Raw genomic sequence first — 26,542 nt, 5'->3', positions numbered from 1 at the left:
ACCAGTTAACAGTTTTTCATGAGTCCTTCCACATCTTTTTTTAGCCCGTGTGTTTTCAGACATGTATACAGTTCTGTGCGGGAGGGTTCTTCTTTCTCTTCTTTTATATTTATAAAATGAGGTCATACATTACTGATGCTTCTAAAGTATTAACTCTTTATTTCATGTAATTCACTGGATTTCTTTTTATGAAAAAGTACAACCGATTTCTGCCTTTTCTAGACTGTCAAAAATGTTTATTACATAGCATTATTTATAATAACAAAAAACTGCGAGTAACCAAAACCTCCAACAATAGAGGAATGGTTAAAGTGTGAGTGTTTTCTATGACAGATTGGAAGAATAACAACTAATTGTTAACATGGTTGTCCTTGGGTGATTGGGATTATGAACTATTTATGTGATTCTGTTTTTAATTTTACATTTTTTTTGACAAGGCATGTATTGTTATCAGAAAAATAATAAAACCAGCTGGAGCTATAAGTAGAAGCTCATCAGTTAGTTCATTAATTTATATAGTTTTAACGTTAACTAAAAAAATTCCAACAAAATATGCTCTGTATGTTGATCTTTCATAGGAAATAGAGCTCCGTTTCTCTCTCTTCTTTCAGATCAAGGACAACTCTTCATTCACAGTTGAGTCATAGGCTAAATGTACTTCTGACTTAGCCTTAAGAAGTAGCATTTAAAAAAAAAAGTAGCATTTACTTTAAAGTATTAGGTTTGTCAGAATCACAGAGTTTCATTTAATTATTTACTACGGGTATTTAATAGGAACAAAAAATCTGCCAACGTTATGATCAGCTCATGGAGGCATGGGAGAAAAAAGTGGACAGAATAGAAAATAATCCTCGAAGGAAAGCTAAAGAAAGCAAAACAAGGGAATACTATGAAAAGCAGTTTCCAGAAATTCGAAAACAAAGAGAACAACAAGAAAGATTTCAGCGGTAAGTAGTGTGGTGTTTATGCTATTTTCCTTTGAATCATACTTTTGCTCTTTCACAATATTTATTGTTACCTGAATCTGATCATTAAGAGAGCTCATAAAAAACTTTTATTTTGAATATAAAACTTCATTATCAACTATCAAAGGTTATGTCTTGGTAAATTTAATATTTTTATGTTCAATCATGCTGTTGAATCTAAATTTAAATGAATATTTTGAAATTAATTCTTTAGTTCTTGAAAATACCCATTTCTTTGGAAATGACAGTTAAGAATAGACTTGAATATCTCTGTCCTCCATTATCTACCAACATAAACAGTATTAAGTTGGTTGCTAATTAAGAAATTCTTTGATAATGGTAGATAGAAGTTTCTGATTTGTTTTACTTTTAGAGAACAAGTATTTTGCAAAGGTAAAAACTTTAGTTTTCTTCTCCACTGTCTCATGTAAGTCATGTAAGCCCCTTTAATTATGATTAAGTTTTTGTGAGAGATGATGGTTGTGTTTTTTACCTTCCTTTTAAAGTAGTTTTCTAAGCCTGCTATTCTATTCTCTGGAAGGCTAGCAAAAGACTGGCATTTGAAATGGATATGTAATGGTACCAGTAATTGTTTTCCAGAAGTTTCCCATTAATAGTTCTACCATTTGAACTTGGGCGTGTAACCTTTAAATCTTAATCTCAGCATTTAAATTGTTAATTTTATAGATGACTAAAGCAAATTACTTAAAAGTAGTTAATAGAATTTCAGGTTTCTTCTCTGACTTTTAGTTGGTTAAAAAAGTCTTACTCAGAAAAATAATCTATATAAAAGTAATTTATATGTTTTCTTTGTAAAAGGCTTTTAAATATATTTATAATTTCTTTCTCATATTTAGAGTTGGGCAGAGGGGAGCTGGTCTTTCAGCCACTATTGCTAGGAGTGAGCATGAGATTTCTGAAATTATTGATGGGCTCTCTGAGCAGGAGGTAAGAAAATTAATTGATTTAATTCAAGTTAGTTCATCAATTATTCAGGAATTTTAGCCTCATACCCCAGGAACTAAGGGTTTATTTGTATATAAATGAGTGAATATTTGTGGAGTTTGGACTGTTCCAAGGACTGTGGCCAACTATTGAAGGTTTTAAAAAAGGTGGTCAAATGATCGTATTGGCATTTTACAGATAGGGCTTTGGCAATGGAGGATGAAAAGAGATGAGGAGGCTGTTATGATAAAAATAAGGACCTGAGTCAGGGCAACAGCGGTAGGGATGTACAGGAGGGGACTAATTGGAGAGGTTAATAGATGGTAGAATGGTCAGGACAACATGGATGAATTAAATGTTGGGGTGAGGAAGAAGAGAAATGGAAAGTGACTCCCTGGTTTCTAGGTTAGAGGACTGAACTGGTGATGCCATTTTATAATACAGCAAAAGAGCATGTATTTTGCAAATACTTACATGTTTCCTTGGTGGGATCTCCAAAGGCTGCTCTCTCTAACCAAGTGAGCTTTGGAGAGAGATAGAATGTGATATTAAATCAATGATGAATAAGAATAAATTTCAGTCCCTAGCACTGTCTCTTAAAATTGGTCTAAAGCCATTTATCTATTGAGTTTTGCAAGTTTTTATTTTTTTATTTTTTATTTTTTATTTGGAGGGGGAGTGAAGGAGCATGGAGTGAGATTGGAGGTGTTTCGCAAGTTTTGATTTTTATAACATGGCTTTTTAAAGCCTCATCTCTAAATTCTGAAGGTCTTGCTTATTTGGACGAAGTAGTCCCTTAAATAATGATTAAAGACAATGATTACATTGCTATATTACAAAATTTGTGGCCATAATCCCTGCAATGATGACTAAATCTGTGTTAAATTTCTTAGCTTGATTTTTGACTGATTCTAAGTATCCAGAACTAGTATCAGTTGAGGTGATTTCAAGCTAATAATGTGTCTCTTCCAATAGTACTTTGGTATTCAAATTGATTGCGAGTACCCCATAAAATTATAGACGTATGGACTTGTAAGGCAATAACCACGTCTCTGAGGAGAAGTTTTAGGGAAAAACCTAGCCTTGTATTGGCATCAATAATTGTAATTTCGGTAAGTTTTTTCATGGAGGTTTGCGCTTATGAATTTAATGAATTAAACTTTGGGAAAAATAAATTGTAAAGATGTAACAGTTTCAGTTGAAATTATAAGGATAATAGTCTTAAATTTTCAGTGGAAAGATTATGTAAGATTAGTAAGAAATATTTAATACTTGTGAGTTTAGTTAATTTAAAATCAGTGGCCTTAAGATTTTGGTGCCTGTTTGCTTATTATTCCTACTTATTTTCTAAAATGATGTTAAGATTTGTTCTCTGAAATAATGGTAAGACTTGACAATGAGATTAAATATGATTAAAATGCTTCATAAGGTCATTACTTCAGTGAACTTGACATTAATTTGTGTCCTCTAGGTCAAAAATTCCATTATCTGAAATATCAGCTTCATTTAAATAAAGAACTCTTCTCTAATTATGGTATTAGATTATAAAAAAACCAATATGTATACTCTCTGCCTCTATAATCATCAAATGGATATTTATTAGATATATGAGTAATTACTACATATTAGATGTTATACTATATGTTACTATTATCATTAAATTACATTATGTGTTTTTTTAATGTATATTAACACAGTTGGTTTATGGCCCTCTTTAAATTTTATTTTATGTAAATTGTATTTCTTTGTTTTTGCAGAATAATGAGAAACAAATGCGGCAGCTCTCTGTGATCCCACCTATGATGTTTGATGCAGAACAAAGACGGGTCAAGTTTATTAACATGAACGGGCTTATGGAGGACCCTATGAAGGTTTATAAAGATAGGCAGTTTATGAATGTGTGGACTGACCATGAGAAGGAGATCTTTAAGGACAAGTAATTTAAATTTTAAATTATTATCTATTAAAAGCTTACATATGTTACATTAGGAAAAAGTATTTGGCATTTACTTGTAAACAACTATGTTTCCAAAAACTTGGTCCCATTTTGACATTTGAATGGATATTATTTTGAAGATTATTCTGGAAAGTAGAGAATATAGATTTGACATGATCTTTCCGTAAGTTTATAGGTGGAAATATAGGTAACAGATAAGATCTGGGGTTATGGAGTCACGTTAAGAGTGGTACCCAAACTTGGGTGGTGTCTGAATCATCTGGGGTTGCTTTTTAAAAGTATTGGCTTCTGTGCTCTAACATAGACCAGTTCAGTCAGTGCCTGGTGGGTGGATGGTGCCTGGGAATCTGTGCCCTTTAAAAGTCTCCAGTGATTTTACAGTTGTTCCTCAGATTGACAGCTAGGTATCACTGGGAATTAGTCTGTACATAATATTTCTATTCCCCAAGTTTTTTGCCCCCCTTTTTGAGTTGTTAAAATGTGTGTGTGTGTGTGTGTGTGTGTGTTTTGTTTTGTTTTGACGCAGGTTTATCCAGCATCCAAAAAACTTTGGACTAATTGCATCCTATTTGGAAAGGAAGGTAAGAAATGGTTCACATTGGGAATGTGTATAGGTTTGTGGTGGTTGCTACTTTGAAAGGTTTGTGCTCAGTACCCAAAAGTAGTTAAATAGAACTGATTTTTGCAAAGGGCTTACTATGGAAGAGATTCTAGTATAGTGATATTTATAATTATATGATCACAAATCCTAAGCACAGAACACAGACTAATTTTCATGTTTAATGAAAAGTGACCTGATACTGTATTTCCCTAAAACACATAGAATACCATGCTTTTTGAACCTCATTAAATTTCTAGTTAAAATATCAAGGTCCTCATTATCCCATAATTTTTTTCACAGTGGATTGAATGTAGTGTTTCTGAGCAAAATATTTAAAGAGACATTTTGAATGTTCACATATATGCAGTAAGAAAGGGAATTTAGTTACTGGTTAGTAAGAAAGTGTTTGAATGTTTCTGATAGTTTTTGGTATTTTTTACATAATTTGGATTAAGACAACTGTAATTGCCCATTAACATAGTAGACAATATACAAGGTCAGACAATTAAGTTCGCGAACTCATCCTACTAGAAAATGTACCACATAACCTCATTGCTGAATATCACCACGGTCACCTTCGAAGTACTCCCCTAGGGAAGCTATGCACCAATGCCAGCGCCTAGTCCACCTTTGAAAGCAATTGTGGAATTCTGTCTGGAGTGGCCATCAGAGCTGTCGTCGTATTACCCTTAATGTTCTGAATGTCATCAAAATATCTTCCTTTCAATATTTCCTTTATCTTTGGGTAAAGAAAGAAGTCATTGGGGCCAGAGCAGGTGGATAGGGAGGGTGATCCAATACGGTGATTTGTTTACTGACTAAAAACTCTCTCACAGACCACTGTCTGTGTGAGCTGGTGCATTGTCGTGATGCAAGAGCCATGAATTGTTGGCAAAAAGTACGGTCATCTAACTTTTTCATGCAGCCTTTTCAGCACTTCCAAATAGCAAACTTTGTTAACTGTTTGTCCAGTTGGTGCAAATTCATAATGAATAATCCCTCTGATACCAAAAAGGTTTGCAACATTGTTGCAATAAGTTCTCCAACTTAATTGTCAGACCCCATGTATATAGTATTTGTAGAGCCTAGATATGATTTAAAATGCTAGCCATGTGCATTTCTGCTTAATTTACACTTTGTGAGACTACTAGATGTTTTCCTTGAAAGTATTATTTGATTTTTTAAAAATTTTTAGTTGGATCCTCAAAACTTTTTTTTTTTACTTACAGAGTGTTCCTGATTGTGTTTTATATTACTACTTAACCAAGAAAAATGAGAATTATAAAGCCCTAGTAAGAAGGAATTATGGAAAACGCAGAGGAAGAAACCAGGTATGTTTCATTACTTGTAGAAGGTATTTCAGGGTTGGTGGAAATATAAATATGAAATTGTTATGACAGTAGCTTTGTACTTAATAATGTGTACTTTGGGGATTGGTGTTTCTATTAAATTAATTAGGATATTATGAACATATTACGATTATTTTGAAGTTAATGTATATAATATGTTATATCTTCTATTTTGAATATTTTAAATTTTTAGTCTGATAAAATTAATGAGAAAAGTTTTATACTTCCATGTTGTTGAAATCATTTATGTCAGTGTTAACAGCAATAATGTAATTAAATATGAGACCCTTTAGAACTTATTTAGTATGCTATCTTTACCAGTCCTTTTGTCTGAGGAGGGGACAAGAGAGTAAGGAAGAGAAATATAGCATGGTAGCCAGAGTAAAGGATTGTTTATTGGAATACCTGGAACGTGATTTTGTTTCAGATTGACTTCATTTTGGGAATTTAGATAGTTTAAATTTTAAAAAGCACTTGACCTAGAAAGACAGTTTTTAATACAGTGTACTATATGTTTTCACATGTGCAACTCAGTACTTTAAAAACTGTTTCCCCAAAATAAATACTCAGCAGTTGTTGCAGCTCGTGTGCTTTTCTAGTGAGGCTGCTGGGGTGATGCAGTCCCCTTTTGCTCTCTACACCGAGAGATCCAAGTCGCAGTATGGGATTGTGTGAGTGAGCTCGAACAGCTGCTGAGGGTTCATTGCATTCCTAAATCTGTTCTGGTTTCCCCGGACAGCCACCCTCTCTTCCCTTGGTTGCCCTGGTCACCAGATACAGGTTATTTGACACGTTTTCTCATTATTTGTAGCCATAACCTTTTTGTGTTTTCGGGGTCATTGTTTCTACAGAGCACTACCACCTCACAAGATGTGATTACATATTCTTCAGGAATAGTATTGCATGGTCAAAAAAAGTATAGGGAGTATTTCATGAGTCAACTGTGTAAAATGCTTCTGGAGTTGAGTCAGCTGAGATGGCCTTGACAGCCGTTTTCAGTGAATTGGTGAGGGGGCCAGAAATAAAACGATAGTAAACTGAAGGGGATACAGAAGGTGAGGAAGTGGCAGTAGTACCAGTGTAGCCTTGTTAATAAGATTTGCTTATAAAGGGGACAGAGAAATAGGTGATAGAGCTGATGCGGATCAGAAGGGAGGAAACGAGCATGCTTGTGTACTGATGGGACGAAGACTGAAGGACAAAGGGGTGGATGATTGTAGGGCTCTGGAAAGAATTTATGACCTGACGGGCAGCAAATGGAATGTTGGCAGTGGAATACTTCCATTACAGGAGCCCCCTGCTTTCCACGAAGTGGAACCACGGGTCTTTAGCCACAGGTGCTAGAACCAATCTATGTTTTAAACAAGTTTCAGCTACCAATTTTTAACAACCGCTTTATTCCTAATTACAAGGTAGTATTTATAACTTTTATTTTTAGAAATTGTATGTGCTATTGTTTCAATTTTTTTTTTTTAGAGATTTTTTATTGGGGAAGGGGAACAGGACTTCACTGGGGAACAGTGTGTACTTCCAGTACTTTTTTCCAAGTCAAGTTGTTGTCCTTTCAGTCTTAGTTGTGGAGGGCGCAGCTCAGCTCCAGGTCCAGTTGCCGTTGCTAGTTGCAGGGGGCGCAGCCCACCATCCCTTGCGGGAGTCCAACCGGCAACCTTGTGGTTGAGAGGATGTGCTCCAACCAACTGAGCCATCCGGGAGCTCAGCGGCAGCTCAGCTCAAGGTGCCGTGTTCAATCTTAATTTCAGGGGGCTCTGCCCACCATCCCTTGCGGGACTCGAGGAATTGAACTTGCAACCTTGTGGTTGAGAGCCCACTGGCCCATGTGGGAATCGAACCGGCAGCCTTGGGAGTTAGGAGCATGGAGCTCTAACAGCTTGAGCCACCGGGCTGGCCCCCTACTGTTTAATTTTTTGATCCCAGATAATGTAAGGGGATAATGTCATATTTATTATACCTTACCTTTGCTTGATTAGCTGTCTGTTGCTTGTGATGATAGAGGAGAAAGCTCTAGCAGGAAGTTTTGAGTGACAGGGAATGTTGCTGTTACTCTGAAACGTTTATCTTCTATCCTAAAGTTATTTGGGCACTATTTCACTCCTCCGTGTACACTTGTCCTTGTTAAATTTCAGCCATATTAGTGTTTTCTTCTGTACATTCTTATCTCTGTGCTAGCACCCTTAGCACATACCAGAATGCATTTGCAGAACTGACATTTTCCATATGTATCCTCACTTTGACCTAAACCTTAGGAATTCTTGCTCCCAGGTAGGTTCAGTTTTGATTTGGTCTACATTTCCAACAATCTAGTCCTGCCTACATTAGCTTTTAGGTTATTACCTTGAAGATTTTCTCTCTAGTTATATATTTTTGTGGTTGTTTCACTGGGAATTGTGAAAGGAGAGGATTGAATGATGAACTTACACCACCACCTCAGACCAAAATAATCTTACCTCTGTTTCTTAATTGCTGTGTACTTCATGTCATTTGTGTCAAAATAGATGGACAGTTTTTCAGAAATTAGGTGGTGTTAGTTTAATATAGAAGGGAATGATACTAGAGCCAATACCAAATCAGAGAGGAGAAGCCATTGGAGTTTTGAGCAGAAGAGTAATATATCAGATGTTAGTTGTGACAGGACCATTCTGGCTGCTCTATTGAGATTAGATTGTAAGGGAAGCAGGGAGACTGGTTAGGAGGTTGTTTTAATAATCCCAGTGGCTTGGACTAAGCTATACTGGGGGAGGTGAGGAACACTGGTCAATTTCTGGATATATATTTGAAGGTAAGGCCAGGAGATTTTGCTGATGATTGATTATGAGGGATGCCACAAAAACAGTTATCAAAGATAACCCAAGTTTTTGCTGGTGGAGGTGCCATTTTCTGTAATAGGCATGACTGACGGTGGAGCAGATTTTGGCGGAAAATCGGGACATGCTAAATTTCAACTACCTAGTAAACATCCAAGTGGAGATGTAAAGTGGGCAGTTAGATATATAAGCCTGGAGTTTAGGGAAAAGATTTAGTTGGAAATAATAGAATTTACTGTATAGACAAAAGTTCAGAAACACTTTAAAAAAAAATCTAGTTATAAGTTGAGAATTTTTAAATTTGTGTGTCTTGATTTTACCCTGGTGGATATAGAGATCCAACTAATTTAAAAATCACTTTATTGTTCTATTAGCCAAGCAAATTTGAATCAGTAGGAATTATGTCAGGTAATCCCAGAGTGATGAGGACAAATTTATTTCAAGACTCTGTAGAATTCTGCTGAAATGTATGCTTGATTCTTTCAGTGTTTGATTGCCTCTCCCATCCCCCGCTCCAAACCTCTTACCCATAGGAAGCAATTTTTATTTGGTAGATGAATGTATAGTATGCTGTTGACTGAGAGATTCCAAGTTTGTGAGCTTTGATTTTTAACCTGTTGTTGCCATAGGGAACCTGTGTTCTCTGAAAATGAGTTTTAATCTTAGAATGATAGAGAAATGAGACAATCATATTTTTGTTAGAATTGTGTTCAGAGATTATTGTTGACAGAAGTTTTAACTTTTCTCTCAAAATTCTGTCAGATATTGCCCAAACCATTTTTGCAGTTCAACTTATTATCTATCATCCATGATGAGAATGAGTGTGGTTCTTTATAAATTTTAGTTGAAGCTGTGAGTACATATCAAAGATTGGAAGTCAAAAGTCACTCTTCAGTGTTACTATTTGGGATCCAGAATTATAAATAATATGCCAAGTAGTAATTTGATTCTGTATGTAACATTTCATTAGAAGTAAATATTTCTTACTTTCCAGCATAAAGTTTCATTTAATCAATCTATGCAGACGGAATTATTATGGTACCTGCTAGCGACCTACAATAATTGAAGCAAGTCACTGTTTAGAAACCATATTCTTCATTTCACAAGAATTTGTACTCTTCCTTCATGCTGACAACATGTCCCTCTTTAAATATGCTAGCGTATTTGTTTGTCTTTTGGTCTTATTTACTTATATATATTTTTTAATTAAAAAAATTTTTTTAATTACAGTTGACATTCAATATTATATTAGTTTCAGGTGTACAGCGTAGTTGGTAGACATTTGTATAACTTACGAAGTGATCCCCCTGATAAGTCCAGTACCTGCCCGGCACCATACATATTTACGGCAACATTATTGACTATATTCCCTATGCTGTACTTTACATCCCCGTGACTATTTTGTAACTACCAATTTGTACTTCTTAATTCCTTCATCTTTTTCACTCAGCCCCCCAACTCCCCTCCCATCTGGCTGGCAGCCATCAGTTTGTTCTCTCTATCTGTGAGTCTTTTTCTGTTCTGTTGTTTATTCATTTATTTTGTTCTTTAGATTCCACATATAAAGTAAAATCATGTTGTATTTGCCTCTCTGTCTTATTTCACAGCATAATACTCTTTGTCTATCCATATTGTTGCAAATGGTAAGACTTCATTCTTTTTTATGGTCCAGTAATAATTGTATTGTTTATAGGTACCACATCTTCTTTATCCAGTTGTCTATTGATAGACTACACTTAAGTTGGTTCCATATCTTGGCTGTTGTAAATAATGCTGCAGTGAACATAGAGATGTCTTTTTGAAATAGTGTTTTGGATTTCTTCAGATAAATACCCAGGAGTGGGATTGCTGGGTCATATGGTAGTTCTATTTTTAGTTTTTTGAGGAACCTCCATACGGTTTTCCACAGTGGCTGAACCAGTTTACAATCCCACGAACAGTGCACGAGGGTGCCCTTTTCTCCACATCCTCGCCAATACTTGTTTGTTGATTTATTGATGATTGCCATTCTGATAGGTGTGAGGCAATATCTCTTTGTGGTGTTAATTTGCATTTCTCTGATGATTAGTTACATTCAGCATCTTTTCAAATGTCTATTGGCCATCTGTTATCCTCTTGAGAAGTATCCATTCAGGTCCTCTGCCCGCCCATTTTTTAATCGGATTGTTTATTGTTTTGGTGTTAAGTTGTAAGACTCCTTTATATATTTTGATTATTAATGCCTTATCAGATGTATCATTGGCAAATATTGTCACCCATTCAGTAGGTTGTCTTTTCGTTTTGTTGATGGTTTCCTTTGCTGTGCAAAAACTTTTTAGTTTAAGGTAGTCCCGTTTGTTTATATTTTCTTTTGTTCCACTTGCCTGAGGAGTTAGAGCAGAAAAAAATATTACTAAGAACAATGTGAGCGAGTTTACTTCCTATTTTTCCTTCTAGGAGTTTTATGGTTCAGGGTCTTACATTTAAGTCTTTAATCCATTTTGAGTTAATCTTGTATATGGTATAAGAAAGTGGTCTAGTTTCATTTTTTTGCATGTGTCTGTCTAGTTTTTGCCAACATCATTTATTGAAGAGATTGTCTTTACCCCATTGTATATTCTTGCCTCCTTTATCATAGATTAATTGACCACGTAGCTGTGGGGTTTTTCTGGGCTCTCTGTTTTGTTTTATTGATCAATATGTCTGTTTTTATGCCAGTACCATGCTGTTTTGATCACTATAGCCTTGTAGTATAGTTTGATATCAGATAGCTTGATACCTCTAGCTTTGTTCTTCTTTCTCAAGATTGCTTTGGCTATTTGATGTGTTTTTTTTTTGTTTTGTTTTTTGTTTTGGTTCACTATAAATTTTAGGATTACTTGTTCTAGTTCTGTGAAAAATGCCATTGGTATTTTGATAGGGATTGTACTGAATCTGTAGAGTGCTTTGTGTCGTATGGACATTTTAACGATGTTAAGTTTTCCTATCCATGATCAGGATATATGCTCCCATTTATCTGTATCGTCTTCAATTTCTTACATTTTTCTGAGTACAGGTTCTTTTTTACCTCCTTTGTTAAATTTATTCCTAGGTATTTTGTTATTTTTTTGATGCAATTGTAAATGGGATTGCTTTCTTAATTTCTCTTTCTGATAGTTTGTTATTGGTATATAAAAATGCAGCTGATTTCTGAATATTCATTTTGTATTGTGTTAATTTACCGAATTTATTAGTTCTAATAGCTTTTTGGTGAATCTTAGGGTTTTCTATATACAGTGTCATGTCATCTGCAAATAATGACCGTTTTACTTTTTTCTTTCCAATTTGGATACCTTTTATTTCTTTTTCTTGTCTGATTGCTGTGGCTAGGACTTCCAGTTCTATGTTGAATAAAAGTGGTGAAAGTAGACATTCTTGACTTGTTCCTGATCTTAAGGAAAACACTTTTAGCTTTTTACCATTGAGTATGATGTTAGCTGTGGATTTACCATATATGGCCTTTTTTATATTGAGGTATGTTTCCTCTACTCCCACTTTGTTGAGTTTTTTTTATTGTAGCTAGATGTTAGATTTTGTCAAATGCTTTTTCTGTGTCTATTGATAGGCTCATATGATGTTTATCCTTCATTTTGTTTATGTGGTGTATCATGTTAATTTGCGGATATTGAACCAATCTTGCATCACAGGAATAAATCCCACTTTTTTATGGTGCATGATCCTTTTAATATATTGCTGAATTTGGTTTGTTAATATTTTGTTGAGGATTTTTGAATCTATGTTCATCAGGGATATTGGCCTATAATTTTCGTGTTTTTTTTTTTTTGTAATGTCTCTGTATGGTTTTGGAGTCAGGGTAAGGCTAACTTCATAAAATGCTTTTGGCCAGCCTTCCCTCCTCTTCAATTTTTTGGAATAGTTTGAGAAGAATGGTGTTAATTCTTCCTTGAATCTTTGGTAAAATTCACCTGTGCAACCATGTGGTCCAGGACTTCTTTTTAGGGGGAAGTTTTTTGCTTACAGTTTTAGATTTTCCCTTTCTTCTTGATTCAGTCTTGGAAGATTGTATGTTTCTAGGAATTTATTCATTTCTTCCAGGTTTTTCTATTTGTTTATGCCAGCATATTTTTATTCCCCAAAGGTATTCAGAAAGCATATACTCATTACATAAATGGAGTAATTTTTGAAGTTGGAAGAGTTACTGACTAAACTGTTAACTAGACAGTAGTTAGAAAGAATGTTTTAGACAGGTTAAAAAATTGGATATAATGGAAAGAGCTTAAACTGAAAAATGCTCTGCCTCTTTGTAATGTAACCCTAGATGTGTCCCTTCACTTGGTGAGTTTCCACATCTTTGAGAGTGGGAACAGTAATACTTAACTTGCTGGGTTAACATGAGAACTAATTGTGTGTGTAGAATCCCTAGAGTGCAGTGTCAAGCACAGAGAGAATGTTCAGTAAATGATAGCAAGCTATTACCTTTATTGCCTTCACGATGGTATTTTTTGGTGATTGGCAGCTTTTGCTCTAGGAAAGTAGTCTCAAATTCAGTTGGCTTAAAGGCTTTAGTTGTTAATATATTTTGATAAGATAGGCATATTTTCTATATACTGCCTGAAGTAATTTTTAAAGAAAAACATTCAGTGGCTGAAGTAGTACTTCTTTCTGCCTCTTCTACACTTGTAGTTAACAGTAGCTGCTTGTTCTTAAATGTAGTCTTTTTTGATTTTTGACAACTTCATTGTCTGCTGAGTAGGAATTTATGTGTTTTCTAAAGACTTGAGCGTTTTAACAAAGAAGTAGCATATATATGAATTTTAGATATTCAGTTAGATACAAAAGTAATAAATCTCAGCATAATCTATTATTTGATCTTCCTATAGAGGGTCCTGCTATAATTGATTCTGTTCTTCATTAATCATTATGAAATACACGTAACTTTCACTTTTTTCATTTGAATTTTCATTTTTTTTAATAATGTGCTCTTGTATTCATAGTGAATAGCTTGTTGTTTGACAGAAATATTTCATGTTATGAGAACCTCTCTAACAGAATGAAACTTTTTAATGGAATATAAAGTGTTGGGCTTAGGGAGGGAGAAACCTGGATAAGAAGCATTGGTAATGTCTTTGTTTATTAGGGGACCTTTTGAAGCATTTCCTTGTTAAACTAGGGACTTCTGGTTCAGCCAGAGCACTAAAAGGGTTGGGGGACGTAACCTGTAACCTCCAGTCTGGAACATGGGGATTGGCAGTTCTCTTTACAGATTTGTCTGAATCAAAAGCAATTCCATCCATTCTTGTTTAAAACCAGAGGTTATTCCTTATTCTCTTTATTGTCAGTGGCAGTCATTAGAATGGGTCTTGATGCATATCAGCCACAGGTAGTGCTTGCACACTCTCTGGCCTGTCCACTCCCAGCTGCCTAGTCAATGTGGGTGCCACCTGGATGGAGTGTAAGAGACTGTGCTTTGGTGATGTCAAACACTTCTACAGACTATCCAGCAACGCTATCAATTTCTTTGGATTGTTTCCAGACCCTGTGTAGAACTGGGAGCTGTGTTCAGAAGGCATTCTGCTCTTTTCCCCATTGACTGGTTGAAGCAGGTGCTACAGTTGCTTCTCAGTCCCCAACACTATGGAAAGGGGAGTGATATCAGCTGTTGGCTGGATTTCGGGCTGTAGAGGAGGTGTAGAATTGCTTACTTTCTTCAAAACGCTGTTTGGCATTAGGAGAAAAGTATTAGGGAAATAAGATTACATGTATCATCCAAGTCTAGGGAAACAGCGAACCTCTTTACTTACCTTCTGCCGAGTTGACACCTCCCCATCATTTCTTAGGGCTATAAACTATTTTCTGGTTACACAGCCCAGTTGCTAGACAGGGCAGAGTTTGTTGTTGGTATGCCATTGTGGGGACAAGCCCCAGAAAGCAGTTTTCAGGCTCTCGGCCTCACATAGAAAGGTGCTGGCTCAGGTAGTAAATGGCCATGGACTGTGATCAAATGGCCAGCAGCTGTGGCTAGTTGGCCGTCAGCTGTAACCAGTGAGCCATTGGCCACGAATATAACTGCCGTGGCTACGCCAGCAGGAAAATGGGGGCTAGCAAGAGGATGGTGGCTGAGCCTGCAAGCGGCGCAGTGAGGGTTGAGAATTGTGTGGCTCCTGTTTCCTGTTTCTCCAACCCCGCCACCAGCGAGAGTATAGTGGTGTGACTCCCCTACCTATGGCTCCGTGGGTGTTCCTTTTTGGCCTAGCCATATCCTGTGTTTTTGTGTGGGGAGTGGGACCAGAGACCTCGCAGGACACCCTGCATGACACATGGCGAAGTTGGCAGGATCCCCTGCACTACAGCCATCTTTAAAAAAAAAAAGTTTTCAATAACAGTAGCCGTTCAATTTTTAGTGTACAGCATAATGGTTAGACATTTATATAACTTACAAAATGATCCCATCTTTTGGTGGTATGCCATCTTTTTGGTTCAGAATGACAGATGGACACTAACATTCATGGTGGGAGTGAGGTTATTAGAATTTGAAATAGATCTTGTGACCACTGTGGTGTGCTAAGGAGTCAATTAGAGAACGTTCCCCATTGTAAAGAAGACTTTGTTGTGGTTAGACAGTATCCATTTGAAAAATCTTCCTGATTTCTGAATTTCTCTAGCAATAATAAATACTTAGAAGAAAAGGAAACTGGCAGGTAACCAGTGTGAGAAATGGGGAAAGTCACATAAAGCGGATGAGGGAATCAGGTATTGAAAGTTTAGCAAGGAGTCAAAGTGGAATAGTAGATATAGTTCTTCTTGATGGACTGTGCCATTTTCATAGAATAAGGGGATCAAAGGCATTAACATGCGTTTTGAGATCTGAAGGATAATGGCAAGGCATAATGAGCCATGTGATAAAATCATTTCTGTGTTCTTGGGAGTATTGGAGAAGTCAATCTGTAACACTAAAAGAGGAAGAAAGGCATCATAAGTAGATTTTGTGAAATTTGAAAAGGGAAGTTTTTTTGTTTGTTTCTTTTCTCTTTAAGGAGGGCGCAACTCACAGTGTCCCATGCGGGGATCAAACCGGCAACCTTGGTGTTAGCAGCACCACGCTCTAACCAACTGAGCTACCCGGCTAACCCAGGAAGTATTTTTAAAATATCAAAGTTTAGCGGGGTTCTAGAAGTCTCAGTAGGGAGCAGATAGAATACAGATTCTTCTTTCCACCATGGTTCGAAGAAGGCATAATGTTGTGTGGGACCTCTTGTGGAGTGGCCAATAAGGCCTTTTTCTTTTAAGAAAAAAGTCAAATTTTAGTTTTGGTGACTAGGTAAAAGATTTTTAGACGCTATTAAGAATTAAGGAGAATTTTACTTTGAATAAATGAGTACTTAAGGTTGTTTAGTGAAAGGAACAGGTAAGAGGACAGGCAGTTAGTAAGAGGCAAAACGGGCGTTAGCCTGGGTCAGAATGAACAATTGAGGTAGGAGGGCAAAAACTTTTCAAATAACCAGAATAAAGGAATTTTTTTTGATGTATCAACACACAAGACACGTCCATGGTCCAGATGTTCTCCTTAGGAACTGAGGATACCGAGGCGATTAAAATTGGGTCCTTGTCTTTTACGAGATTATAACACAGTGAGCCAGGCAGTCCCTGATCACCATCTAATACATCACTCTTTGATAAGTGCTGCAGGCATACATGGACATGCAGGTAGAAAGGTAGGGAGACAGGAAAGCCTCACAGGAAATGCAGCATTTTGAACTGAATCTCAAGTGGGTATGTAGGAATTTACTAGGCAAGGAGGGGTAGAAAGGGTATTCCAGACAAAAGCATGAAAATGCTGGATGTGTTAGGTGAGTCCGAAGTAGCAAATAATGTAGGAAAGTAGGGGAATTGGAAAGAGGTACATGTAGAACATAGGTTGTGTGCTGTGATGATGAGTTGGAGTTCAACCCTAATTAGTTTATACAGTCTTGATTTCTGAATTAAACAAAGATAACACTCAACACAAACTTAATTTTACTTTTTTCTTTTAGAGTCACAATTTTAGCAAATGAGACATCAAAGATAAAAGGGTCCGTAATCTTATTCTCTTTCAATCTTTGTTTATATAAATATTTACAATTAGTTATAGTTAACACCTTAGAATTATTTGTGCTTTACTTCTTTTCACTTTATTAAATCCTTAGTATTTTTCCAAATACTTCAGTCTTGATAATGACCACAGTTGTCTACTGTTCCATTAAACGAATGCTCCCCCAAAAGAATAAAAGCATAAAGATGTTTCTTATAGTATGATGTAGTTATAATAATAAAAAAATTGAGAACATAGTAAATATCTAATACGACGGGGATGGTTTGATAAATTAATTATAGGTTATCATATTTTTAGGTAGAGTTGAAATACTTGAGTGACAGACTAGATGTGGGAGTTACAAAAAGAGAGAACCAACTTCAGATTTCATATATCTAAGTGGAATTTTAACATTTTTACCTTTCTTATCGGTCTGAACACTATGAGTGTGTTTGCGTGTATATGTGTGACCTTTAAAGCAATATCTATGTATAGAATATAATAATGAGCGTTAAGACTATTTTTTAATACATGACCCCTAATTACATTGTAAATGATTAATAAGTTAATCATTTATTAATTTTTTTGCATAGATATTTATTAAAATTCATCATCACAATTTGAGGAGCTATTTCTTTTACCTTTGAGTTTTACAAATGATGGTTCATTCTAGCAGCAAATTGCCCGACCCTCACAAGAAGAAAAAGTAGAAGAAAAAGAAGAAGATAAAGCAGAAAAAACAGAAAAAAAAGAAGAGGAAAAAAAAGATGAAGAAGAAAAAGATGAAAAGGAGGACTCTAAGTAAGTTAAATAATTAGAGTTAAATAATTAGTTCAGTGTTAACACTTAGTTTTTATTTAAAACATTATTTATGAAACTGAATCTATTGAAGGTACAAGATTTTAGATAAAAGAATGGGATGTGTGCTTTGACATCATTAGTAATGGAGTATTTCAGTAAATATAACTTTTAGCTTAATGGACTTATTTGCCAGACATGATACATTACTTTTCAGAAGGGACTTTTCAGAAGGGTTAGGTTACAATAATATACACTTATCACTGAGATATATCAGGTATAATTTAATCTTTGATTTGGAAGATACCTCAGAATCTTAAATTTTGTACCTAAGATAGTGTACATTAGTGTAAAAATGTTGATAAATGGTTTTCATTTATATAATACCTTATATTCCAGCTTTTTAAATTTTATTTATCATATAAAATAGTTCCTGGTTTGTTTGTGGATGTTGTTGCTGTTTTCTTGTAAAAAGAAAAATAGTTCTTGCTCATTATGGAAAATCAGTAAAAGAGACCAAAATATAAGGAAAATTGACTTGTGATTCTGCCACTCAGAGACAGCTACTGTTAATGTCTTTATGTATATATTGTGGCAGGTGATGTGGGGGTTGGGGTGGGGGGGGTCTTAGCAACTGGATTGGTTGTTTTTCCCCCAAAGATCAGCTTTATTGAGGCATTATTTACATAGAATAAAATTCACCAATTTTAAGTGTATATTTTGATGCATTTTGACAAGGGTATGCACTGGTGTAACAATTGCCACAACCGTGATGTAGAATGTTTCCATCACCCTAAAAAGTTCCCATCTGCTCCTTTGCAGTATTTTCCACCCCCCCCCCCCCAATTTCTGGCTTCTGGCAACTGCTAATCTGTTTTGCCTGTTCTAGAATTTCATATAAATCAAATCATACAGTAGGTAGTCTTCTGTGTGTGGCTTCTTTTACTTAGGATAATGGCTTTGAGATCCATACATAATGCATGTCTCAGTAGTTCGTTCCTTTTTAATATTTATTGCATCATTTCTATAATCCTCTTAGAAATACTGAAGGTTCATCTGGCAACTAAAGCAGACTTAATCATTGGACATCTTTTTTAGAGCATTGGATACTCATGCCATTCTAATAGTCTACTTTAGTAAGATTTCTATTTTTTTTTTGTATTGACAATTTTTTAAAATCTTTATTAAATTTATTGGGGTGACATTGGTTAGTAAACTTATATAGGTTTCAAGCGTATATTTCTATAGTATACATCTTCTATATATTGCATTGTAAAACCACCCAGAGTCGGTTTTCCTTCCATCACGATATATTTGACCCCCCCTTTACCCTCTTCTACTACCCTCCACTCCATCCTTAACCTCTTACAACCACTAAACTGTTGTCTGTCTATGATTTTTTGTTTGTCTTGTTCGTTTGTTGCTTTCAGTTTTATATCCCATATATGAGTGAAGTCATATGATTCTCAACTTTTCCTGTCTGACTTATTTCTCTTAGCTTGATAATCTCAAGATCCATCCATGTTGTTGCAAATGGCAGTATTTATTTCATTTTTTTCTTATGGTCGAGTAATAATCCATTGTATATACCGTGTTTCCCTGAAAATAAGACCTAACCGGAAAATAAGTCCTAGCATGATTTTTCAGGGTGACATCCCCTGAACATAAGCCCTAATGCGTCTTTTGAAACAAAAATAAATATAAGATCTGGTCTTATTTTCTGAGAAATGCGGTATATATACCACATCTTCTTTATCCAATCATCTATCGAAGGACACTGGTTGTTTCCATGTCTTGGCCACCATGAATAATGCTGTAATGAACATTGGAGTATTATTCTTTATGAATAAATGTTTTCAGATTTTTTTGGTAGATACCCAGAAGAAGGATTGCTAGGTCATATGGTAATTCTATTCTTAATTTTTTGAGGAACCTCCATACTGTTTCCCGTAGTGGCTGTACCAATCTACATTCCCTCTAGCAGTGTATGAGGGTTCCTTTTTCTCTACAACCTCTCCAAAACTTGTTATTACTTGTCTTGTTGATACCAGTCATTCTAATAGGTGTCGAGTGGTATCTCATTGTCGTTTTGATTTGCATTTTCCTAATAGTGTGAAGTTGAGCATTTTTTTTTATATATATCTGTTGGCCATTTGTATGTCTTCTTGGAAAAAGTGTCTGTTCAGGTTTTCTGTCAATTTTTTAATTGGATTGTTTGTTTTTTTGTTGTTGAGTTTTGTGAGTTCTTTATATATTTTGAATATTACCCCCTTATCAAAGGTGCTGTTTGCAAGTATAATATTTCGTTGGTTTCCCCTTTGTTTTGTTGGTGGTTTCTTTTGTTGTGCAAAAGCTTTCTAGTTTAACATAGTTCCATTCATTTATTTTTGCTTTTTCTTGTCTTTGAGGTCAAATTCATAAATTCCTCTCTGAACCCAAGTTCCTTAAATTTAGTATCCAATGGTTTCTTCTATGCAATTTATTGTTCCAGGTCTTAGATCCATTTTGAGTTAATTTTGGTACATGGTGACAGATAACAGTCTAATTTCATCCTTTTGCACGTGGCTTTCCAGTTTTCCCAGGACCATTTATTGAAGAGGCTTTCTTTTCTCCATTGTATGTTTTTGTCTCCTGTGTCTAAAATTATCTGCCAGTATGTATGTGAGTTTATTTCTGGGTTCTCAGTTATGTTCTATTGGTCTGTGTCTCTGTTTTTCTTCCAATACCATGCTGTTTGGAATATTGTCGCTTTGTAATATATAATGATGTCAGGGAGTGTGTGATACCTCCAACCTTTTTTTTTTAGGATTGCTTTGACTATTGGGGTCTTTTGTGGTTCCATACAAATCTGGTGGATTTTTTGTTCTATTTCTTTTTTAAAAATGCCATTGGGATTTTGATGGAGATTAGATTGCATTAAATCTGTATATTGTTTTGGGTAGGAAGATACCTATTTAACAAGTTATTTTTTTAGCTGTTCAGGTATAATATTTATATTCCCACATGGTCAGTGGTTCTGCTCATATGAAACTACGTATCTTCATTTTACTGTTTTCTTAAAATCTCTAATTTATTTAACAATAAATGAGATAGATCTTATGGAAGATGCAAAAATACATGAGATATCCACTGTTCCATGGTAGTTTATGATCTAATAGGGGAAAATTAGGCAAGATACAAGTACTATTGAAGGAAAGGAAGAAAGCCTGAAAGAATCAAGCAGAACCAGTAAAGTATATTGGAAGATTGAGAAACAGTTGAGGTTTGCTTTTTTTCTAGATAATTTGCAGGAATTTATGCAGGAGATAGTGGTTAATGTGGATAGAATAAAGGAAACAGCATGAATAGATATTCTGCTTTGAGAAATGGCAGATAATGGTCTCATTAGACTGTAACATAGAGTGCCTGAAGGAGAAATGTGGAAAATAGATTCGGGTTCGATTAGATAAAGCCTTAATGAAAGCTAAAACAGTAGATTTCATTCAGAAGGCTGTGTGGGTCTGTTTGGGAATACGTAGGGGTTAGAATGGATGGAATGGTTTATCACCAAAGTTGTTCTGCTAGAATACTGATCCATTTGCAGTGTAGAATAGATGGATTAGAGATATATGAGTCAGGAGGCTGTTATAAAAGACTGGGATTAGGGTGCTAAGGCACTGAATAAGTACAGTGGTAATAGAAATAGAGATGGTGAGTTAGTGGAAGAAATAATACTAATAGGAAATAACCAAAATTTGGCATTAGAGTACATACAGGAAGTAAAGAAAAAGGGAAAGAGTTAAAAATGTTACATCTGGAAACCTGAGTGATTCTGAACCTAGTAAGTACTCCTAACAAATGATTAGAGAGTGAGATGGAGCAAGAAACGGTGGTGAGGATGAGGATGTTTTTGATATTGATGGGAAATCCAGGTGATTATTTCAGAGGCAATTGGGAAGACAAGTCTGGATCTTAGGAGATTTAGGAGATGGGGTATGCGTGTAGTAGAGTGGATGCGAATGAGTAACCTCACAAAGCTTTAAAACCAGAGTGAGCCTTGGGAAATCCTTATATTAAAGGATGAGGGGAAAAAAGCAAAACCCAGGAGAGCCAGAATAGCAGTAGGGATGTTAGGAAAGTGAAATCCTAAAAGCTAAGTTGAGAATTATCCACAGTGTCAGTTGCAGTAGAAAGGATAATATAACAAGAATTGAGAAGAGGTCATTTCATTTTGCAATTAAGTCAATAGTGTCTTTTGACAAAACCTCTAATAAGAAGCTGTAGTAGTAGCCAGATTGGTAAGGGAATAAAGAAGTGAAGGGAGAAAGCTACATGGTAAGTTCAAGGATAATTTAGAACTGCAGGGGAAATAATTATTCTTGAAGCACTTTTTCTATTTTGGGGGAAAAATTAACTTGGTAAACCATAATAGGTCTTCACTTGAAGTAGGTTAAAAAAAAAAATCACCTTCTATTAAGCAAGAATAGTTGAGTCTTTGAATATTACCATCTATTTGTTTTTGCAAAATTGTGCATTAAGCACCTTGCTTTTAAATATAACAACCCTGGGAGATAAGAAGTACAGAGAATGGTTTTCCTGTATTATTATAATTGTAGTATTATGCTGTTGCTATTAATAATAAGGACCATTTATTGAGTTTTTCTTAAGTGCCCGAGACTATGATAAGCACTTTATAGCCTGAAGGAGGTTTAGCCTTAATAGTAGCAAACACCTATGGTGCTTACTATGGTCCAGGCACTGTTATGAGCATCGTATGTGAACTACCTTCTTTAACTCTCACAACAGCCCTGTGAAATGTGCTGTTATTATCAACCTTATTTTACAGATGAGAAAAACCGAGGTTCTTGGAGGTAAGGGTGCTTGTCCAAGGTCATCACATGGCTAGTAAATCATAGAGCTCTGTCTGGTACCAACCCAGGCAGCGTGGTTCCAGAGGCCATTTTCCTAACCACTAGGCCATAATGCCATTTGCACATAATTGTATTGGAGGTGGTTGAAAATACTGAACCTGCTTTAATAAAACACTTTTGTAGATTATTACCACAGAAAGGGCATGTCTCATGGAGAGCATCTGTTTCAGTTTCTTCATTTCACAGAGGAGAAAACTTGGAGCAAAGGCCAGAAATCCAGGACTCCTGCTTTTTGGTGTACCCCACTGCCTCTGGATTGCAGGTCTAGGGGGTTTTCCGCTGCCATTTGTTTCTTCCTCAGAGAGTGTTCTTGTATCCAAGTCAGGTGATTTGAAATGTGTTTAATTTCAAGTCCATTAACAAATAAAAATAAAACAGGCCTTTGTGAAATGTCTTAATTTGAGTCAAAGCTACTCAAAATTGGGGCATGACAGAATTTCTTATAAATTTTATTTTAGTAACTGGGGGATTGGGTAGTTTTACTCAATTTCTATTTAAAGAATTTTCAAAGCTACTGTCTTTCATATGTGTATCTTTGACACCTCACAAAATTTTCATTTGCTTTATTTCCAGAGAAAATACCAAGGAAAAGGACAAGACAGAAGGTACAGCTGAAGAAATTGAGGAGAGGGAGCAGGTCATCCCCCGGGGTCGAAAGACCGCCAATAGTCAGGGTCGCAGAAAGGGCCGGATCACCAGGTCCATGACAAGTGAAGCTGCTGCGGCCAGTGCTGCAGCAGCAGCGGCCACTGAGGAGCCGCCCCCACCTCTGCCACCACCGCCCGAACCCGGTGAGTGCACAGATTGGAGTGAACAGGCCACAGTTTTGGTTGGGATTCTGTCTGTTTCAGTGCTAGGGTAGGGCAGGAGGGACCTCTGATATTGGCAGCTTAGAAATAATCTGAAAGTCTGGCCTTGACATTTTTTAAAGTTTAATACAAAACTTTTTTGAAAAAGAATAACAGTCCCAGTCTTGCTACCCTAATACAGCTGTTTTTTTTATCATCCTAGTGTACATGCTACTTTGTTTTCTTACGTTTTAACTTGGCATATATCGTGAATTTCTAGTTTCTAAGTGATCTCCATTTTTACTTTTTGATGACTGTGAAATGTTGGCATTGTGTTGTTCTCTGAGGCACAATTTCCTGTACCATTCCCTATTGCTGAATGATTAGGCTATCTCCTCCACACCCTTTAAACTAATACAGATAGCACTGTAGTTAAAAAAAAAATCTTTATTTACATAGCATTTTCTTTCTGTTGAATTATGTGTTACGGGAATAAATTCTTAAAACAAAGGAATGTTGGGTCTAAGAGTCCAAGCATTTTTCTCTCTTACTAAGTATTTTGTCAGTATATAAAGGGATTATGTTAATGATGAGTGTCACCATTGGTGGTTTAGCAGTACCAGTTTTGCTCTAACATTGAATATGAAAGAAAATACAAGTTCTGGGAATGGCAAGAATTGATGTGAGGGAAATAACTAGACAGGCAGATGGGGGCCGATCATGATGGACCTTGTATGAACTATATCCTGCTTTGCTTACAAAATGGGGAGCTTACAAAAGTTTTGAAGGAGGAGTGCTTTCATTAGATTGGTGTTTAGAAAGATAATTCTGGTGACAGTTGTGGAGGTCGGGTTAGAACAATAATGGGTGGAGGAAGAAGGACCAGCTAGAAGGGCATCATTATACCTCCAGTGGCCCAGACAAGGAGGGGATGGATTCAGGAGATTAGAATTGACACACATCGTTGGATGTGAGTGGTAAATGGCAGGAAGGATTCAAAAATTAGTCTGAGGATCCTGTTAATAATTTGAGTGACTGGGCAGATGGTAATACTATTAATTGAGAAGGGGAATATAGCAGGAGCTCATTTCAGACCTGATAGTCTCAATTTTCTTTCTAAAGTAAAAGATAAAGTGTTGATGAACTACTGAGGATGAGCATAAGAGCCTCCAAGTGTTAGGAGGACATGGAGTTCAGATAACAGGAGAGAACTGTGCCTGGACCGGAAGGTGGAGTGCTGGTTCTTCCTTTGACACTTCAGGAGAAATAGGATGAGCTCTAATTAGTGGGAAGGCACTGAGTCAGGGGCTACTTCTGAGAAAATAAACTAACAGTGTTCAAACATGTAGATATGGATGGAACTTTAAAGAACATTAAGAAACATCATAACACTGATGTTGAATTTTCTCCTCTAGTTTGATGGGGGAAGAGGCTGACACCATCCTATTTCTATAGTTTCTTTTATCAAATGCTTTAAACAGGCTTATGTCAGATAAATAGGTTACAGATTAGATGGTTTATGCATTATAATCTATGAGTGAAAGAATTAATTTAGTATTTCTCTGCCTTATTGAGTTCTCCCTCTTTATTTTAGTTTCTACAGAGCCTGTAGAAACCTCTCGATGGACAGAAGAAGAAATGGAAGTTGCTAAAAAAGGTAAGTGATAGTGCAGGTAACCCCCGTATAACACAGTTGTTAGGTTCCTAAAAAATGCTGTTATGCGAATCTGTGTTATATGAAACAAAGAACTAATACAAAAAAGGGCGTTTCCAAAAATTTTAAAAATGTACTATTATATTTTTGTAATTAAGAGAAATATCTTTATTAAAGCAATTTTCACCAAAAGTATAACATATCAATATGTTTTCTTTGTCATCACTGTTAAATATGGCCTAACAATCACTACTAAGCACCATTAACCGAGGGCGTTTTCTTTTTGACAAGATATCTTCATCCTCTGAACTTAATACTCCATGAACAAAATGGATTTAAAATTCTGACAAATTTTAAAATAATGCAGTCAAATCTGATACAACATCCACGCTCGAATGAAAAATTTCAAATGAGATGTCTTTTGCTCTTGAAAGCTCTTATTACGCTCCATGTTGTTCGGGGATTTCTCTAATTCTCAAACTGTGTTAGAGCGAAACCGTGTTTTAGGATACCATGTTGTACGAGGGTTTTCCCCAATTCTCGAACCATGTTAGAGCGAAACCGTGTTGTGGAAGTGCCTTGTTATACGGGGGTTACCTGTAGTTCAGGTTTTTTTTGTTTTTAGGGTTATTATTCATGAGTGAGATAGAGGTAATTTTTTTTTAATTAAAAAGAACCCTTTTCCACAACGATAAGTAGAATTTAGAAGTAAACTTAAAGAGGTTTTTTGTTTGTTTGTTTGTTTCTTGACAGTGTGGTACCTCATAAGGTACCCCAAATATGTCTTGTTTAAGAGGCCCACTTTTGAGGGATTAAGATTTTCTCTGCAGTTTATTTTGAATATCATTTTATTAGAGAGCAACAGTAAGCTGTTTTCACTTTTTCAGAATAGTTGTGATTAAATGCTATTATACTTGTTTTGGAAGGTATTTTGATATTAAAAGTCTATATTTCTATTATTTACAAGTTGCATTTAATAGAATGGTAAATACTCTCCCAGTTTTCATTTAGTAAGGCATTTGATTATAAACTACTAGGAAATTGCACTGCGATTCAGAGGGGAGAGCATGAACTTTGTAGCGAGACAGACAAGAGTTTGAATCCTGTCTCTGCCACTTTCATAGCTAGGTGACCTTGATCTTAGTTGGAAACATGACGGATCTTGTATTTTTCTGTTGTTGCTTATTAATGTAGTGTAAAATTGAACTAAAAATTCTAGTAGGATAAATAATTTGTTTATAAATAAAGAATAGTTTACTTTTTAAATAAAATAATTTTGAGAAAGATTAGTCAACTCTTGTGGGAGTTAAGTATTTACCTTGTAGTTCTAGAGAGAAATTATTATAAATAGCTTGACCTTTTAGTAACATATTTCAGATTTACTTTCTATTTATCAGGTAATGAGTGATACATTTAAGATTCATATAAACCAACTTTACCAAAAATACAGCAGCCTAAAGTATTCTGTCTTTTATTTGAAGTTTGCCATGATTAAAAAATCTATGACTTCTCATGATTACATGTATAAGTTTTAAAAAGATTCACATTTATTCTCATTTGATCATCAAAATGTCATGGTGAAGTAAGTAGATGTTAGCTGTCTCATATAGTGATCTTTTTCCAGGTAGATATACAAGGTGTGATAAAAAATGCGGTGAATGTTTCGATTAAAAATATTTATTATAGTAAGACACATTGCCATTAAT

The 26,542-nt window shown here is 35.6% G+C and overlaps 1 protein-coding gene across 13 annotated transcripts in view; it reads left to right on the top strand.

Annotated features, from left to right (window-relative positions):
* The window catches only part of NCOR1 (nuclear receptor corepressor 1), a 165,603-nt gene that overhangs the window by 62,948 nt on the left and 76,113 nt on the right, over window positions 1-26,542 (top strand). For 8 of the 13 annotated variants that reach the window (XM_033090679.1, XM_033090674.1, XM_033090678.1 and 5 more), the window contains 8 exons: window positions 775-947; window positions 1,823-1,913; window positions 3,668-3,846; window positions 4,394-4,448; window positions 5,698-5,799; window positions 17,360-17,487; window positions 22,968-23,185; window positions 24,777-24,839. In XM_033090679.1, the coding sequence (XP_032946570.1) occupies window positions 775-947; window positions 1,823-1,913; window positions 3,668-3,846; window positions 4,394-4,448; window positions 5,698-5,799; window positions 17,360-17,487; window positions 22,968-23,185; window positions 24,777-24,839 (1,009 nt within the window). The remainder of the gene's footprint in view (window positions 1-774; window positions 948-1,822; window positions 1,914-3,667; window positions 3,847-4,393; window positions 4,449-5,697; window positions 5,800-17,359; window positions 17,488-22,967; window positions 23,186-24,776; window positions 24,840-26,542) is intronic. The other 5 variants (XM_033090681.1, XM_033090683.1, XM_033090680.1 and 2 more) reach the window with 1 other exon arrangement.

Source organism: Rhinolophus ferrumequinum, chromosome 21, assembly GCF_004115265.2.
Source record: "Rhinolophus ferrumequinum isolate MPI-CBG mRhiFer1 chromosome 21, mRhiFer1_v1.p, whole genome shotgun sequence".
Lineage (NCBI taxonomy): Eukaryota > Metazoa > Chordata > Mammalia > Chiroptera > Rhinolophidae > Rhinolophus > Rhinolophus ferrumequinum.
This window is presented reverse-complemented; position numbering and strand designations above follow the sequence as displayed.